Source organism: Crocuta crocuta, unplaced genomic scaffold, assembly GCF_008692635.1.
Source record: "Crocuta crocuta isolate KB4526 unplaced genomic scaffold, BGI_CrCroc_1.0 scaffold72, whole genome shotgun sequence".
Classification (NCBI taxonomy): domain Eukaryota; kingdom Metazoa; phylum Chordata; class Mammalia; order Carnivora; family Hyaenidae; genus Crocuta; species Crocuta crocuta.
The window spans coordinates 4,336,388-4,355,710 of record NW_027529427.1 but is presented as its reverse complement, the minus strand read 5'-3'; the positions used below and the strand labels follow the sequence as shown (position 1 = coordinate 4,355,710).

At 36.3% G+C, this 19,323-nt stretch overlaps 1 protein-coding gene across 5 annotated transcripts in view; it reads right to left on the bottom strand.

The window, feature by feature from the left end:
• AKAP3 (A-kinase anchoring protein 3) overlaps positions 1 to 19,323 on the bottom strand; it is a 33,431-nt gene that overhangs the window by 7,095 nt on the left and 7,013 nt on the right. For 2 of the 5 annotated variants that reach the window (XM_077759153.1, XM_077759152.1), the window contains exons 3-4: positions 17,529 to 17,624; positions 5,241 to 7,586 (exon numbers count right to left, since the gene is read on the bottom strand). In XM_077759153.1, coding sequence (XP_077615279.1) covers positions 5,241 to 7,586; positions 17,529 to 17,624 — 2,442 coding nt within the window. Of the gene's footprint in view, positions 1 to 5,240; positions 7,587 to 17,528; positions 17,625 to 18,113; positions 18,213 to 18,499; positions 18,632 to 19,323 lie in introns of all 5 variants that reach the window. The other 3 variants (XM_077759154.1, XM_077759155.1, XM_077759156.1) reach the window with 3 other exon arrangements.

Genomic DNA, 19,323 nt, shown 5'->3' with positions numbered 1-19,323 from the left:
AGCAGTGGAAGTGACCCAGTTAGAGCAGCAAAAAGAAAAAATAATTTCTTTTTGTAGGACAACATTAAGCAGAGTAATATCTGCATTATAGGAGCCCAGAAGAGAGAGAAAACAGTAGAAAATTTATTTGAAGAAATAATGGCTAAAAATTTTCCTAACCTGGGGAAACAGACATTCAACTTCAGGAAGTAATGAAAGTTCCACATAAAATAAACCCAAAGAGATTATTTAATTTATAATTATGATGTCAAGTGTTAAAGATAAGAAGAGAATATTAAAAGCAGCAAGAGAAATACAACTTGTCATATAGAAGGGAGCCCCCATAAGACTGTCAGTAGATTTTTCAGCAAAAATTTTGTAGGCCAGAAAGGAGTGGTATGATATATTCAAAGGGCTAGGGGACAAAAATCTTCCAATGGAGAAGACTCTACTGGCAAGGTTATCAATCAAAATTGAAGTAGAGATAAAGAATTTCCCAGAAAAGCAAAAACTAAAGAAGTCCATTACTACTAAACTACCTTATAAGAAATGTTAAAGGAACTTCTTTAAGCTAAAAATAAAAAGCACTAACTAGTAACAAGAAAACACATGAAAGTAAAATCTCTTTGGTAAATGCAAATGTTAGTAAAAGTAGTGAATTAGCCACTTATAAAGCTAATATAAAGGCTAAAAGACATAAGTAGCAAAATTCAGTGTAACAGTTAAGGGATATACAAAATAAAAATATGTAAAATAGGACATTACAAAAACAAAACATAGTGGGGAAGGGGGGGATGGGCCTGGAGGAGGACACTTGTGGGGATGAGCACTGAGTGTTATGTGGAAACTAATTTGACAATAAACTATTTGTAAAAAAAAATTAAAAAAAAATTTAAAAATGTATAAAAAATAAAAAACAAAACAAAACAAAACAAAACATGGGGGTGTATGTAAAAATGTAGAATTTTTTAAATGTGCTCAAATTTAAAATGCTATCGACTTAAAATAGACTGTTGTATATATATGTTATATGTAAACCTCATGGTAACTATAAAGCAACAATCTATAGTAGATACACATAAAATAATGAGAAAGAAATCTAAACATAACATTAAAGAAAATCACCAAACCACAAAAGAAGAAAGGAACAGAGAGGAACAACAGAAACAGAAAATAATCAACAAAATGGATAAACACACACACACACACACACACACACACACACAAGACCCATCTGTTTGTTGCCTGCAAGAGATTTGTTTACTTCAGATCTAAGGACACACACACAGGGCTCAAATAAAATAAAAAATGAAAGAGGAGAAGTTACAACTGATACCACAGAAATACAAAGGGTTATAATAGAGTACTATGAAAAATTACATACCACAAATTGGACAACCTAGAAAAAAAGGATAAATTCCTAGAAATATAATCTTTCAAGACTGGATCATGAAGAAAATCTGAATAGATCAATTTCTAGCAAGGAGATTAAATCAGTAATCTGAGTCAACAAACAAAAGTCCAAGACCAGATGGCTTCAACTGGTGAATTCTACCAGACATTCAAAAAGATTTTATACCTATCTTTCTCAAACTCTTCCAAAAAACTGAAGAGGAGAGAACATTCCCAAACTCATTGTACAAGGCCAGCATTACCCTGATACCAAAACCAAATAAGGACACCAGAGAAAAAAATCACAGTCCAATATCCCTATGACAAAGATACAAAATCCTCTACAAAATATTAGCAAACCAAATTCAACAGTACAATAGAAGAATCATACACCATGCTCAAGTGGGATTTATTCCAAGGATGCAAGGATGGCTCAACATTTGCAAATGAATCAATATGATATACCACATTAACAAAATGATTAAAATATATGATCATCTCAATAAATGCAGAAAGAAGCACATGACGAAATTTAATATCCACTTATGATAAAAAAGAAAAACCATTCCACGAAGTGGGAATAGAAGGAACCTACCTCTATACAATGAAGGCTTTGTAGGGCAAAGCCACAGCTAATATCATACTCAATGGTGAACAGTTGAAAGCTTTTATTCTGAGATCAGGAAGAATACAAGAATGCCTACTCTAGCCACTAGCCATAGAAATTAGGCAAGGAAAAGATATGAAGGGCATCCAAATCATAAAGGAAGAAGAAAAATTGTCTCTAATTACGGATGACATGATAATATATTGAAAACCCTAAAGACTCCACCAAAAACCTGTCAGAACTAATTTATGAATTCAATAAAGTTGCAGGAAAAAAAATCAATGTACAGAAATCTGTTGTTTCTATACAATAATAACACATTATTAAAAAGAGAAATTAAAACAATCCTATTTACAATTGCATCACAAAGAATAATAGAAATAAATTTAACCAAAAAAGTGAAAGTACTGTGAAATGAACATTGTAGGACACTGATAAAAGAAACTGAAGATGACACAAATAAACATAAAGGTATCCTGTGCTCATGGATCGGAAGAGCTAACATTGTTAAAATGTCCATACTACCCAAAACAATCTACAAATTCAATACAATATGTATCAAAATTTCAGTGGCATTTTTCACAGACCTAAAACAAATAATTCTAAAATTTGTAAGGAACCAAAAAAGGCCCCACATAGCCAAAGCAGTCTTGAGAAAGAAAAAACAAATCTGGATGTACCATGCTCACTGATGCTAAACTGCTCTACAAAGCTATATTAATCAAAACAATATGGTTTTGCTATTAAAAACAGACACATATGTCATTGGAACAGAATAATGGGCCCAAAAATAAACCCAAATATATATAGTCAATTAATTTACTAAAAGGAGCCTAGAATATGCAACAGGGAAAGAAAAGTTTATTCAATAAATTGTCCTGAGGAAACTGGACAGCTACACACAAAAGTATGAAACTAGACAACTACCCTACATCATATAAGAAATTAACTCAAAATGGATTAAATACTTGAATGTGAGACCTGAAACCATAAAATTCCTGAAGAAGACAGAGGTGGTAAGCTCCATTGGTCTTAGTGATTTTTTTTTTTTGAGTCTGACTCCAAAGGCAAGGGAAATGAAAGAAAAAATAAACAGGACTAAATCAAACTGAAAAGCTTCTGCAGAGCAATAGAAACCATCAACAAAATGAAAAGGCAACCTATTCTTCAAAAAAAATAAAAAATAGAGCTACCCTATAACCCAGCAATTTCACATCTGATTATTTATCTGAAGAATACAAAAACACAAATTTGAAAAGCTATATGAACCTGCATGTTCATTGCAGCATTTTTTACAGTACCAAGACATAGAAACAACCCCGTGTCCTTCAATGGACAAATGGGTAAAGAAGGTATGGTGTGTGTGTGTGTGTGTGTGTGTGTGTGTGTGTGTGTGTGTGTGTGTGTGTGTGTGTAATAGAATAGTACTCAGCCATAAAAAGGAGGAAATCTTGCCACTTGTGACAACTTGAGGGTGAAACTTGAGTGTGTTATGCTAAGTGGAATAAGTCAGGTAGAGAAAGACAAATACTATATGATTTCCAGATTTATATCTGGAATCTAAAAAACAAAACAAATAAAACAAAACAAAAACACTCAGAGAGAGAGAATAGATTGGTAGTTACTAGAGGGAAACTGGGTTAGGGGCGGGTGAAATGGGTGAAAGAGGTGAATGTTGTGGTGATGGATGGTAACTAGACTTATGGTGATAATCACTTTATAGTATATCCAGATATTGAATTATAATGTTGTACACCTGAAACAGATATACAGGTACACTTGTTTTATTGTGCTTTGCTTTATTGCACTTTGCAGACATTGTGTTTTTTACAAAGTAAAAGTTTGTGACAACCTTGCATTAATCAAACATATTGGTGTCATTTTTCCAACACAATTTTTTCACTTTGTCTTTGTGTCATATTTTGGTAATTCTCCCAGTATTTCAAACTTTTTCATTATGATTTTTTTCTTTCATAGTTTATTGTCAATTTGGATTCCATATAACACCCAGTGCTCATCCCAACAAGGGGAAGGGGGCGGTGATGGGCATGTAGTGACTTTGACTAGTGATTATACTTGCTAAGAGCTCAAAAGATGGTTGGCATTTTTAGCAATAAAACATTTTTCATTAAAGTATGTACTTTTTAAAGAAGTAATGCTGGTGCACACTATAATGCAAACATAACTTTTTTTTTTTAATGTTTTATTTATTTCTAGGAGAGAGAGAGAGACAGCATGAGCAGGGGAGGGTCAGACAGAGAGGGAGTCACAGACTCTGAAACAGGCTCCAGGCTCTGAGCTGGCAGTCAGCACAGAGCCCGACGCGGGGCTCGAACCCACGAACCGCGAGATCATGACCTAAGCGAAAGTCGGATGCTTAACCGACTAAGCCACCCAGGCGCCCACAAACATAACTTTTATATGCAACTGGGAAACCAAAAAATATTTGACTTTTTTGCAGTCATGTGGAATGGAACCCACAATGTCTTTGAGGTCTGCCGGTAGTGTTTGTTGTATGACAATCCTAACACACACACGCACTTATCTTCAGTAAGCAGGTCCAAGGCCTATACCCAGAGGAGCAAGGAGTTAGAAGGCACAAGGCACACTTACCTTTATCAAGTAATAACAGTGAAAACTTGCTTTCCCATCTGCCTTATTCTTTAGTCTTATTTCTCAATTAAACTTAGAGTACGGGGAATAGGGATGTTATTTATTGAATCCCTTCAAATCCTCAGTACTTCCTAGACAACCAGCTGAGAGAATAATCACAGGTTTGAAAGGGCATAAGCCTAGATCATTTACCCCACTCCCAAACCCCTCAACACACTAAGATGCCTCCAAGCAGTTCTTTCTTATTCTTTGGGAAATGTACTATCTCATCCAAACTTCAGCCTGAGGCCCAGACCTTTATCTGATTCTTGCTAAACCTCTTAGAGGTTTTTTATCTGTGCATTCCCACCAATACATGTAGGAAAAATATATATACATATACATATGTATATATGATATAAATATAAAACTTATGCCACTTATATATGTGATTATATAAAATTTATCCCTCTTCTCCCCCTTTGATATGCTTATTGGGCAAAATCTAATATTACTTTATCTGTTATTTCTGCCAAGAGGCATCTTCAAATTCTTGCTGTCCCCATTCTACTCTTCTTGAGGCTGTCTTCCCATTCAGAAAGTAAACAGAACTTAAAACCCTAATTAACACTTAATAAATCTCCAAATTCCTCTGACTCTACTTCCTTACCTTCTCCTGGATTCCTTCATCATCACCAGCAAAGTACAAAATAGGGACATTGAGTTCAGAGGCAGCTACCCACTGAAGTACGGCTTGGAGTTGCTTGTTCTGAACTGTATCAGTTAGGCTATGATTGCTGACAATCACTTTGGGTGCTGCACACCCTTCAGGGGGCTGTCCTGATATACCTCTCAATTCATTATGGATAGCTTGATAGGCATTCTGCAGGAGAGTCTCTGCTGTCCCTGTGCCTTTGACTGGTAAACACTCATATAAATTATCTGGGAAGGCTGAAGTTGGCCTGCTTGCATCCCCAGACTTATCGTCTCCCAGCTCTTCCAAGGGAGAGTCACAGGACTTGGCAATAATGAGACATAACTTCATCACTGAATCTATCAAATATTCTAACATCTGCCCATTCATGTGGCCATCTAGCTGGTTAACAACCATCTTGGTCAGCCCAGCAAAGGTACCACCAGCCTCATCGCCTTCACTTAATTTGACAGGAGAAGGGGTCACAGGTCTTTCACACTGGTGGCTATATTCTTCTTTAATTGGCTGTTCTGGCACCTTGGGTTCAGAGCTACGGTCACTCTTGAAAATGGTCGCACCAAGTAAATTCCGGATAAAGTTAAAGAAAACACTCTTTAGATCCTTCTTTTCGGCTTCCTCTTGGTCACCTCCCATAGCAGGAGACTTAGGGGCGGACTCGTCAGAAGCTTCAGCAGACTTGTTGGCAGGCAAGTTGGTGCTGCCAGCGGCTTCAAGGAAGCTCTGTGCATCCATGCTTCCTCCCTGTGCCAGGTGGTATTGAATTAGAAGTAAGGCTGATACGATAAGGTCCTTGGCCCAGGAGTCTGAATCACACATAAAATTCTCAGGTTTCTCTCGGCATTGTGTAGGGGGGCTGAAGTTGCATGTGTCCAGAGGGTATCCCAGGGGAATGTCTGGTACAGGCCTATACTGTTTATTGGGAGCTTCAAATGTTGCCCGTTGGAAACCCAGAGGTGTTCCTTCTTTTTGCTGACTTTTATGCCAAATGGTCAATCCCTCTTTGATAATGTGTTCACCCAGAGTTTCGGCACAAGTCTTCTCTGGTTTAGAGACAGGACAGTACATTTTTTCCTTCAAATTACCTTCAGATCTCATAGATGCAAAATTTACATTTTGGTTTCTAGGGTCACCTGTTCCCTTCATGGAGACAAGGGAGTAACTCTCAGACTTGTCCTTGGTTTTCCTGATAATTTCTGGAGGTTTCTTTGCAAACATCACAGTGTATAGCTTACCCAGCATGGCATCCATGATATCTGCGGCCTTCTCACTTCCGTGAGTGAATAGGCTTCTTTTCACAGCTGAGACAAAGTCTGTATCAGTCATGAGAGTCCCTGTGACATTGTGGAGGTTCTTCATGAAGGAGTCAATGAGATCTGAGACAACGTCTTTGGCATGTTTGAGTAGTACCTTCTTTAGCAGGATGGTGGCAATAGTTGTGTCCTTCACTTGGATCCTCAGTGTCTTCATGATGGAAACCATCATGTCAGATACGACACTGTTAGCATAGGTCATGATCCCTTGACTAACAGAAGCTGTAAAGTCATCAGGCCTTTCTTGCTCTCTGAACATCTTTCTCTCCCCAGGTAACCTTGCACCCTCTTTGGCATCACCTGCATTACGCGATTCAAACACCTCCTTATAGAAGAAAGACTTCTTAGAAGCAGGCTTGTCATCCGGGCCCTTGCCTTCCTTGGTGCTCTCCTTGATCTTCAGAGTAGTCTTATATTTCAAATTTGGGGGACTCCGTAATAATCCTGAGGCTCTGTCACCAGAGCCAGGAGCCTTATCTGAGGTAACATTCTTGGAACATGCAGAGACTGTCTCATTCACCAGCTCTGATGCCACTTTACTCAAGCTTTTGTTGGGTGTGGGCTCATCTCCTATGTACAATGACTGGTGGACACATTTGTTTTCAGAGCCATCTATCTTCTCATTGATCTCCTTGCGGGCCATGGCTATGACTAGATTTGTGAGGCGATTAGCATAGAAGGAAACTTCATCTACTGAACTCCCATTACCAAGTTTGACACTGGGGCCCTGGACGGGGTTCTCTCTGTGCATCACCTCAAAATGCAATCTTCCTGGACTGCCCTTGGTGGTGGAATTGTAATAGTCCACAGAGAAACCCTTGCGGGTGTCTCCTCCTAAGTTGCTCATTTCCCCGCCGAGTGAAGATTCTCCAGGCTTGAATCTAACATCTTGGAACCCTGCTGTACTTTTTTCCAGATCTCTGCGGAGCCAGCTGAGCACTCTGATAGGATCAGTTGAGGCTTCCTTAAAAACAGACAAGGATTCATCCGACTATAACAGAGTAAATATATAGGACATTCAGGACAATCTCAAAGATTAGTTACAAAAATGGTCACGTCTCTCAAGCCTTAACTGCTGCACCGTCACAATAAAAATAACCAACATTTATAGAGTACTTAGTATGTATCAGGCACTGTTCCAAGTATTTGAGACTATTATCTCATTTAACATTATTTTGCAGTAAACTTAAATGTTAGTTCTCTTATTATCTGCATTTTACAGAGGGGGGAATTGAAGAACTGAGAAATTAAGTTAGTTACTTATCTGAGGTTTATACAGCTAATCACTGATGGAGCAGGAATTCCAATCTAGGCAGTCTGACTCTTGAGCCCCTGTGTTAGGCACTACATATTGCTCTTAACAACATATATCCTTAAGATCTGAAAGTCATCAGCTACACAGCAGAGTTAGAATTTGAACTGAATCCAGTTTTTCTTATGTTTATATTACTTGCTATTTCCTATGGTTTATCTGTTTTTATTTAGGTGTCTTACTACAACTATAGCTTTCAAAAAATTAGAGAATTCCAGGACAATTGTGCATAACTGACCACTTTGCCAGGCTATACAAGCACATTCTTGATATGTTAAGTTGCTTCCAATGAACTGTTTGATATCACTTAAGTGAAAAATCTAATTTATAATTGAGGAATATTTGTAGACAATTTATTAGTTTTGAATAAATACAGATTCTTTAATGGACAATAGCTGTGATAAGCACATGTCCATATATGTTTACATATTATAATCTACAATTTTCACTTGAACACAGGGTAAATAATATCTGAAAGTGTCCTATTTACTATCAAATGTAAAGGAGCAGTGTAATAGAGTAATGTCTGTCTAGGAATGACTACAAGTATTGCCCATCATTAAAGAATGATTTGGTTCACAGTAGTAACCACAGAATGGTAGAAATATGAGTGATTAAAATTTTTCCTTTTTTGACATACCTTTGTGTTACTTGCTTTGTTATGTTTTTAACTAACTCTATTAAACTTTCTTAAGTTGGATACTTTATTACTCAAGTTTCCAGTTTTTTATCTGTGAAATGGGAGTAATAACAGTAAATTCTTCATAGTATTGTTATGAGGATTAAATGTGATAATTTATAATCATCAAAAAAACAAAGAATGATTTGGTATTTTAATTACCAAGTGTCATATAATTACGAGATACTATTTCATAAATATTTGTGTTTGCCAGGCACTGTACTAAGTGTTTCACACACATTATTTTACTTAATCCACATATATGCTCTACATGGGGGGTATTACTATTTTAGTTTCATAGGTGACAAAACTGCAGCTTAGAGAAGTTACATAAATTGGCTAGTATCTCAGAGCTACTATAAGATGGAATTTAGTATTCAAATCCAGTTCTGACTCTAGAATTGGCTCTCCACATCTGCAGTACACAGCTGTATTTTGATGAATTGAAAAGAAGAGAAAAGCAGATGTATCAGTCTGCTATGGGGCTGGTTTAAGCAGTCCATGGGCCATAGCACTTGGTGTAAAGTCCTCTGAGATGGTTCTCCTAATTTGAATAACAGCTACTTCAGGGAAATTTTGTACTTCAGTGGAACACTATGCATAATCTTATAGCATAGTCTTCCACATCTTCTGATATTCTTGGGAGGTATTTTACAGCTCTGTAGATAACTGATAGCAATTTAATAGAATTCTTATTTATACATTTTAATTCTGAGCAGAGAAGGTTCCGCTGACTTCCTCCCCCACCATGGAAAATGTCAGGTTTGCCTACATTTGCACCTTCACTTTGATATTCCTGATATATACATGTTGTTCTTTTCTTCAATTCTCCTTTGAACCTCACCAGTTCCTTGTTAATGATTAAATTAAACCTTTAATATGAGTTTAAAATAAACTTAAGATGAAGCTTATTAATTCACCCTTCTCTGAAAATGATATTTTAACAGTTTTGCAAGTCTTTGGCAAGATGTTCAACAGATTCACCTTGAGGGAGTCTTGAGGGAAGTGTACCAGGTGCAGCTTTTCTTTGACCCCAGAGATGAATTCAAGGTGGCAATAGAACTTTGCAGACATTCTCTTTTTTCTAGTTTTAATTTTCCTATGTACTGATTTTGCTTTTGGTTTTCATTTTTGTTATTTTATGGCCAATAACCATTGATGGCAGCAATGATCAAGAATTTGGTTTTATTGCTTAACCATTTTGCAATCTCTTTAATGGAATAATTGTTTATATAGATCTATTCTATATTGGGTGAGAGACAATGTATTTTTTGTTCCTCTCAAGTTCAAACTAATTAAGAATTTTGTGCCCACTTGGAAGGAGAAGAGCTCTTTGATTTCTGGACATGTGCGTTTTGTGTTTGTGTTGACTTTTTTTTTTTTTTTTTTTTTTTCTTAAATAGTTTATTGTCAAGTTGGTTTACATAAAACACCCAGTACTCATCCAAACAAGTACCCTCCTCCATGCCCATCACTCCCCTTCCCTATCCCCCACTCCCATCAACCCTCAGTTTGTTCTCAGTATTCAAGAGTCTCTCACGGTTTGCCTCCCTCCCTCTCCCCAACTATTTTTCCCTTTCTTCTCCCCCGTGGTCAGGTGGATTAGGAGGAACTTAATGTTTGTGTTTACTTTTGATGCATGACTAAAAATTTAGAATTTTTTATTGAGATTTAATTGACATATAACATTATATTAGTTTTGGGTGCAAATTATGATATAATGATCCAATATTTGTATATATTGTAAAATGATCACTACCATAAGTCTAATTAACATCCATCACCACACATAGCTCAAAATTATTTTTCTTGTGATGAGAACTTTTAAGATCTACTTTCTTTGCAACGTTCAAATATATAATATAGTATTATCAACTATGGTCACTATGCTATACATTATCCCCAGGATTTATTTATTTTATAGCTGGAAGTTTATACCTTTTGACTCTCTTCACCCATTTTGCTCACTCTCACAACACCCACCTCTGGAAACCACTCATCTGTTCTTTGCATCTATGAGTTTTTTTGCTTTTTTTTTTTTTGAGATTCTACCTATAAGTGAGATCATATGGTATTTGTCTTTCTCTGTCTGACTTATTTCACTTAGCTTAATACCCTCTAGGTCCATCCATGTTATTGCAAATGGCAAGACTTCCTTCTTTTATGGCTGGATAATATTCTGTTGTGTATATATACCACATTTTCTTTATTCAGTCATCCATGGATGCACACTTAGGTTGCTTTCATGTGTTGGCTATTGTAAATAATGCTGCAATAAACACAGAGGTGTAGCCATCTCTTCAAAATAGTGATTTTGTTTCTTTCAGATATACAATGGAATTGCCAGATCATCTGGTAAATATTAATTTTAATAATTTCCTTATGTGGTTATAATTAGTATTAAATGAGATAACATGCACAAAAATATGTAACCTTATAGAGGTGTATGTGAATTAATATTACTCAAACATTTCAAGTTGAGATTAGATTTCAGAAGAGGTAAGAGATGATTAAGAAGTCAATAGGCTTGATGATACAGTGAAACACAGTTATTCATCTGTGGGAGTACTAGGGAATGAAACTTGACTTCCTGTATATATGGGGAAGTACTGCTCTAGATGAAAAGAGAAGTGCTGAAAGACAGTATGGCTAAGGATGTGTACTTTGATTCATTCCTATCAGACCAGGTAGGAGCTATGGGGAAACTACTTGCTGAGTTTCTGTGATGAATTTTTTAAATGTTTTTTTTCTGGGGTGCCTGGGTGGCTCAGTTGGTTAAGTGTCTGACTCTTGATTTCAGCTCAGGTCATGATCTCATAGATTGTGAGTTCAGGCCGCATGTCAGGCTCTGTGTGGACAGTGCAGAGCCTGTTTGGGATTTCCGCCCCCTTGCCCCTCACCCACTTGTGCTCTCTCTCTCTCAAAATAAATAAACTTTAAAAATTGTTTTTCTGAACCAAAGATCAGTAACAAGTGGGAAATTCTATATGGATATAATTTAGCTTTAAGAAGAGGTGTTAAGAAAGAAAGCTGCCTATAGGCATGTCCAAGAAAGAGACAGAGAAAAGGTAGTGGATTCAGAGCAAAGACAGCATTCAAGGAATAGAAAAATTGGGTTCCAATATGCAAACTATCCATTGGGAGGACCAACCTGATGGGCCTCTACTACAGAGGTGATTTAGGGATTTAGGGGAGATGATATGTAATAAAAACTACCTGCATAATTCAATATGTATATAGTGTCTGTGCACAACACCCTCTACTAGATACTGTGGGACATGTAAAGATGAAAGAAATATTATCTTGGCTTCTGGAAGCATAAAGTCCATCGTAGGGACAAAATATGAACACAAATATTACTAAATACTGTGATCAGTGCTATAAAATAATAAAAAGAGAGATGCTTAATGTTACAAAAGGGCCAGATAATTTGGGGTGGGTGACTAGAAAAAGTGGCATTTGAGATGGACTTTTAAACATTTTGGTAGTCAGATATAACAGGGTGGGTGTTCCTGGCAACAAAATGACATATGCAAGCTATAGCATTTGGGATAATGCTAGGCTTAAATCAAATAGCCCCTGAAGTGTCAGTGGTATAAGAAAATAGACGTTTATTTCTCAATCACTTTGTTTGGAGAGGACATTCAATGAGAAGTTTTCTTTGCAGTGACTCAGGGACCTAGGTTCTGCTTTTGCATGGCTTTGCTCTCCTCAAAATCTATTCTTCAGGTTCATGGGGAAATATCAAAATCACAGAGAATTGAATGGGAAAATTTGTGGTCCAGGCCTGTCAATATCAAACATCACTTCCACCAATATTCCCTTTGTCTTTGTCTTTTGAAAGTTTGATTGTAATGTGTCTCAGCGTGGGTCTCTTTTGAGTTCATCTTTCTTGGAGTTTATGGAACTTCTTGGGTGTTTATATTCATGTCTCTTAATCAGATTTGCAAAGCTTTAAGCCATTATTTCTTCAAATATTCTCTCTGTCCTTTCTCTTTCTCTTCTCCTTGGACTCCCACAATGTGCTATGTTTGTTTGCTGGTGTCCCACAGGTTCCTTTGGCTCTGTTCACTTCAATCCTTTTTCTTTCTGTTCCTTAGAGTTGATAATTTTCATTATCTTGTTTTCAAGTTTTCTGTTTCCTTCTCCTGCTTGCTCAAATCTGCCTTTGAATCCCTTTAGCGAAATTTTTGATTCAGTTATTATACTTCTGATCTCCAGAATTTATTTAGGTTATCTCTAGGTTTTCTATCTCTTTTTGATATTTGCATTTTCTTCATACATTTTTTTCTCAGCTTTCTCCACATGTTTCTTTTAGTTCTTTGAGTATCTTTAAGACAGTTGCTTTATAGTCTTTGTCTAGTGGATCTGCCATCAGTTCTTTTTCAGACAGTTTCTGTTGACCTACTTTGTTGCTTTGAGTGAGCCACACTACTCTGTTTCTTTGTATGCCTCGTGATTTTTGTTGAAAACTGGACATTTGACTCTAATGGCTGCAAGTTTAGAATTGAGGCTGTAAGCTATCAGTATTTGTCATTCAAAAGAGCATTAAGTGTAAACAATAATGCCTTCCTACTTCCACATGATGCTAAATTAGGTTATAAAGTCTCTTAAATTTAAGGATCTCTACTCTTACTCAGGTTAAGATTTTAGGAGTTTAAGTTCACATAAGTTAGGGTAATCTTTGACAAACAAATTGAATTTAATAATTTTGATTTCATAAAAACAGCTATGTCTCTTATGATTGCTCAGTATTAAGTATAACGGAAGTATGCATTTTTATTTTACTTATTTACTTATTTTATTTATTTGATATGGTCTTCATAAACTTTCACAGGTTATACAAATCCAATAAGCTATATTACTTAATGTTTAAGATCATGAAAAACATAAATTTTTTTAATCAAATTGAATGATTATTCTGACAACCTTTACTTCAACAGTTATTATATTTTATAGTATTGTTGGCTTGATTGTAAATTTCCAGCATCTTTGTGCAACTTAAAACACTGGTATTAAGTTGATTTAATTAATGGATATTAATTGGATACTTTGCTCATTTCTAAGTAAGATAGAATATTAAAACATTGATGGCTAAAAATAGTCTGTATGTTTTTGTTTCTTATTTTTTATTATGATAGAGAGGCTGTATCTTTACATCTGTTAATATATGTGTCTACTTCTGCTGCTTTGTTATGTAAGGGATGTATATGGCTGTGATAGTTGTCTTATATGTGCTCATGAGTTTGGCTAGATGGTACTTTAGCTTGTGTTTAACAGTTCACAATTATATACCTCCCCCATCCCCACATTCTGTGTGTGTGTGTGTCTGTGTGTGTGTGTGTGTGTATGTGTGTGTATGTAATAGAAAAAAAATGGAAAGTACTTGGCCTAAACATTTTCATTAGTATAACTTAACTATTTTTAGGAACAATGGTTTCAGAGAAACCCAGCGGTGTACATGCTAGTTTTTCTAGGACCTACAGGTGAAACCTGGTAGGAAGAGTTTGTTGGTTTCGACTTCCTAGTCTCAGGATATCGAATGATGGAGGCCTTTACAAGTCCAACCTCACGAAAACTTCCAGTAAAGCAAACTTAAGGCCTATCTGATTGCTATACCTATGTAAATAATAGCTCAAATGTGATGAAATTAGCCTTGTTCTATGATCAAAAGTTACCTTACTTTGAGATTTATCAAAATGTAGGCAACCTTAGGTAAAAAAATTTGTGCTCCAGTAGAAAATGATCCATTCTATATAGTCTATAGTTTACAGACTAAGCATTGTTTACAGCCCTCCACATAGTCTAATTCTGATTCTGTGGGAGCTATTTTACAACTGTAAGCTGTAGATAGTTGACAACAATGCAGAATAATTCTACAGGTCTGTAGACACATAAATTCTGTCTAGTGAAGGTTCAGCTGACTTCCTTCTGCATTGTGGAAGAAGCCAGTTTTACCTCTATTTGCACATTCATTTTAATATTTCTGATCTATAATACATATCTTCTTTTTATTCTCCTTTGAACTGGTTGTAACACCTCACCAATTTCCTCATTAATGAGTTAAATAAAATCTTTAACATGTGTTCATTTTAATATCTGACTGGGAGTCTTGATTTTACCTTTTGAAAATTATCCCTTAATATTATCTACTTATTTAAAGATAGGCACACTATCTGTAAATAGGCATGTTCCATATTTGGGCTGTAACATATACAGGAAAGTCTTATTAGAATTCAGATGTAGGGCTTATTCTCTTACCTTTTTCTTTTCTTAGAACATTAAAAAAATTATAGCATAGCATACAACTTTATAATAGAGCATAAAGAACTGTTAGCTGACTGTATTTATAGGTTTTTTATTGCCTATTTACATTTTTACACCTAAAAAATGTGCACCCTGTGTCCATTATTCCACTCGATCCAGAAGAACTTTGCAAAAGTGGTTGATGAAGCCGTAAGGACTGACTGAAAGACTAATCACATGCTTATTTCTATAATGCAGTCTACAATCAAACATCTATATCTTCCAAACCCCATTGCCCTCTTGCAACCTTTAATTCTTTCTCTTCTTGTATAGTAGTATCATGAACAGGTAGGGACGGTGGATGCCAAATTATTTCTGAGTCTTTCTTTAAAAATTTTTTTTCTTAATGTTTATTTATATTTGAGAGAGAGAGAGAGAGAATGTGAGCAGGGGAGGGGCAGAAAGAGAGGGAGACACAGAATCTGAAGCAGGCTCCAGGCTTCAAGCTGTCAGCACAAAGCCTAATGCAGGCCTTGAACTCACAAACTGTGAGATCATGACATGAGCCAAGTTGAAAACTTAACCAACTGAGACACCCAGGTGCCCCATTTCTGAGTCTTTCTTAATCAAGGCCAGGGAAATTATTCACATCCATGAAAGAGAACATAACAAGGGTTAAGGTGTTTAATTTTTTCTCCTCAGTCATCTTCTGCTCCAGTACCTTAGTTTGAAGTTAACATATATAACTTCCATTCTATTCTTCTTCACCTCTAGCTCTGCTAAGCATACTTTATGAAATTTTCCTTGGCCATTGTCCCCCTTGATCTATCCTTTAAACCCCTAAAGCAATTACTGCCAGAAAATCCATTTGGCAAATTATCATGAACTTCTTATAATTAGGATCTATTGGTTATTAAGAATTTTCATATTATATTTATATTTCACATGTATATTTTTTATTTTCTCAAATTAATGATAAGGTCTATGAGGGCAGAAACTGTTTTTATTTATTTATTTTTGCATTGCCCAGAGTGTTCCTTCCTTAATGATAAATCATTACTGTTTTGTTAATTTGATTTAGTATTGAAACTGATCTTTTGTTTTTCTACAGGAAAGAGGAAAGGTAAATAAAAGATCTAATAGAAGAAGTTTTGACTGGCACTTACTCTATAGTAATTGGATATTTATTATCTATATGTCTTAATATTTTATGTAGATTTGTTAATATTTTTTCTCTTAGGCTATATAAGATAGACCAAATAGATTTTGAATAGATAGATGGGTCATGTAACATTACATGCAAATAGGTATTTGATAAATATTAATACTAAGGATGAGAATTACCATAGCGATTCCATTAGATTATGAAATCCTTAAAGAAAAAGAATTCTGTCTAACCTGTTTTTATATCTCTGACCCTAGGACTAAGCACAGAGTCTGTGCCAGTTATCCATGATTGACTCTCAACTCCAAGTCCACCCTTCTTTCCCTTGCTCTGTGACACTGGAATTGGACCCCTCTAAACATTTCTTCTTTGGCAACTGGCTTTGTTAGTAGAGGGCACTGGAGAGACGCTGCATTTCTGGCTCACTTGCACCCTCTGGCAAGTGTCTTCAATACCAGTAGGCTAGTGCTCTGTGGCAGCCACACACTGTCCAAAGAGATCTGAAGCTGCCTTAAAGGAGAAGGAGCTTCTGTGAGTTCTCAGTCACTTACTGTTCACTCTCTTGCAGCCCAGGGGTAGTGGCTTCTCTCTACACTTGCTACTTCTGGAACCTTACAGTCTTCTTTTACAGCTTTTAGTAGTTAACTTAATTGCCTTTCACGAAGTTGAAAAACTTTTTTTTAATGTTTATTTATTTTTTAGAGCAGGGAGGGGCAGAGAGAGAAAAACAGAGGATGCGCTGACAGCGAGATGATAAGCCAAGCTGAAATCAGATGCTCAACCAACTGAGCCACCCAGGCGCCCCTCACTAAATTTTTTAATATCAAATTATTTGATATGGTTTCCCATCTTCTTTTTTTTAATTTATTTCTAGGAGAGAGAGAGAGAGAGACAGCGTGAGCAGGAGAGGGTCAGAGAGAGAGAGGGAGTCACAGACTGAAACAGGCTCTAGGCTCTGAGCTGGCAGTCAGCACAGAGGCCGAAGCGGGGCCCGAACCCACGAACCGCGAGATCATGACCTAAGCGAAATCAGACGCTTAACCGACTAAGCCACCCAGGCGCCCCTGGTTTCCCATCTTCAAACTGAACCCTGATTTATAGTGCCTGATACTAAGCACTTAATAAATGTTTGTTGGATGCTGAAGGCAGAATGATAATGTTACTTAGACGAGAATTTATGTTTTTGAGAATTTTGAGGCATTCTACATTTCAGAAAATAGTTTGTGAACTTTGGAGACATTTCTGTTTGAAATCCAATCCCTTTTTGTTTGAAAATTAACAAAATTTTACAGCTATAATATATGTTTTGCATTAATTATACTATATTTCATTTATGAAATTACCATATTGTAGAATTTCCCCCAAAAACAATATGGATGGTAATTTTCATTCTAGAGGAATTCATATTTTTCCCCAAGATTTCACCTTCAAAAATAAGAGGTGGGCAGTGGTGGTACAGAGCATAAGGCTACTCTTAATAGTACTCCACTTATTCTTAATTTAGAATCTATAAAAAGTGGTTGGTCTTTACCATTTTCCAGTCTTGGGCTTGGTTGTCTCCAGGTGAATAAACATCAACTTTGCATACTCCATTTTGGCTTTGTAACCAGTCCACCCTATCCGACATCTGGAAGTAGAAAAAACAATTAGAAAGGGTCATAAAAGGGACAGGTTACATGAACACAAGGAGAAATAAGGCAAACGGCTGAGGTGTGGAAAATAGGAGCAATGTTCAATACAGAGACCTGTCCTAAGAGCTACTTCAACCACACCGAACTCTGGATCTCTTCATCCTCAGCTCTCAACTGCAGGAAGATTTCTTAAATATACATGTCTCTAGTACTGAGGCTGGTGCTTGGTACATGCTAGATTGCTTAGTGCAGATTTGTTCATGAATGAACCTAAGTAGCCATGTCCTGCTCTGTGTGTTCTTGCTTGATAACCCTTCCATATCCTGGATTTTCAGTAGACACTCAAAACTCAATGTGATCAAAATAGAATTAGTGTCTTCCCTACCTACTCTTGTCCCACCAACTTTTTTTTTGCCCTATCAACTTATTTTTAAAGTAATATATGCCTAATTTTCATTAATTTCTAGAGCACTAGCTTAACTTACATTAACAATAGTCTAGTAGATCCTCCTTAAAACCAATCCTTCCTCCAAATAGCCAAGGATCCTGGGGGAATTCTTAGTCTCCATATTTCAGCCAACATTCTGGATGCCAAGAGAAGAGAGATACCATGTGCACCATCCAATGGGCCTTTGCACGGATGCCCTTGCTGATACTGACTGTTCTATAGCCCTCCCAATACTTTGCTCTACTCCCTAATGCCCTATCTCAATAATGGCACTGCCATCTAGCTGGTCTTTCAAACCAGAAAACTGATAATCATTTTAGTTGTCTTCTTCCATTACAAACCTCCATCTAGCTGCTACCACTGTCTTCTTTCATTTCTTGCCATTTATCATGAAAGAATGCCTAATACTTGCTTTTGACTCACCTCAAAATAACATAATAGCCCCCATTCTTATATTCCTTTGGCCATAGTCTTTTTCACTTTCCATAGCATTGCATCTTATTTGATAGTCTTCAAAAATATGGCTAATTATCACAATATTTGTCCACTGATAATCTGTAAGTATAAAAAGCTTCTCTTTGACTTCTTTTTCCATGCCATATTTCCATTACCAGGCTTCTATACTGAAATTCCCTTCTTTACAAACCTTGCTTACAAACTTCATTTACATCTATACTTCTCAATAAGGTAGAATAAGATGGCCAATATTTCCTCTCTACATGCCTAAAAAATTTTATGAAGTAGATATATATATTCATATTTGATTTGCACAAAACAAATAACATATTTGAAATAGTTATAAGTTGTTTTAAACTGTTACAATAAAGTCCAAATTTTTTACAATGAAATTGCATTTTATAAAAATTTGCTTGAAATAAGTTAAGCATTATTAGCAGTTGAATAGTTGGTTAATTGGAAATATTTGTTTTAAAGGACTCTGGGCAGTGGAGGGGATTGACATCCTCCCTCAAAATTAAACCAACACAAATCAAACACAGATTACACACAAGACTGAAGCTTACTTATAAATGGATTTATTATTTTTGTCATATAGAATATTATGGATAATTATTAAAAAGAAAATAGGGGCTCCTGGGTGGGTTAGTTGGTTAAGTGTCCAACTTCTCCTCAAGTCATGATCTCATGGTTCATGAGTTCAAGCTCTGCATCAGGCTCTCTGCTGACAGCTCAGAGCTTAGAGCTTGCTTTGGATCCTCAGTCCCCCCACCCCCACCCCTCCCCAGATC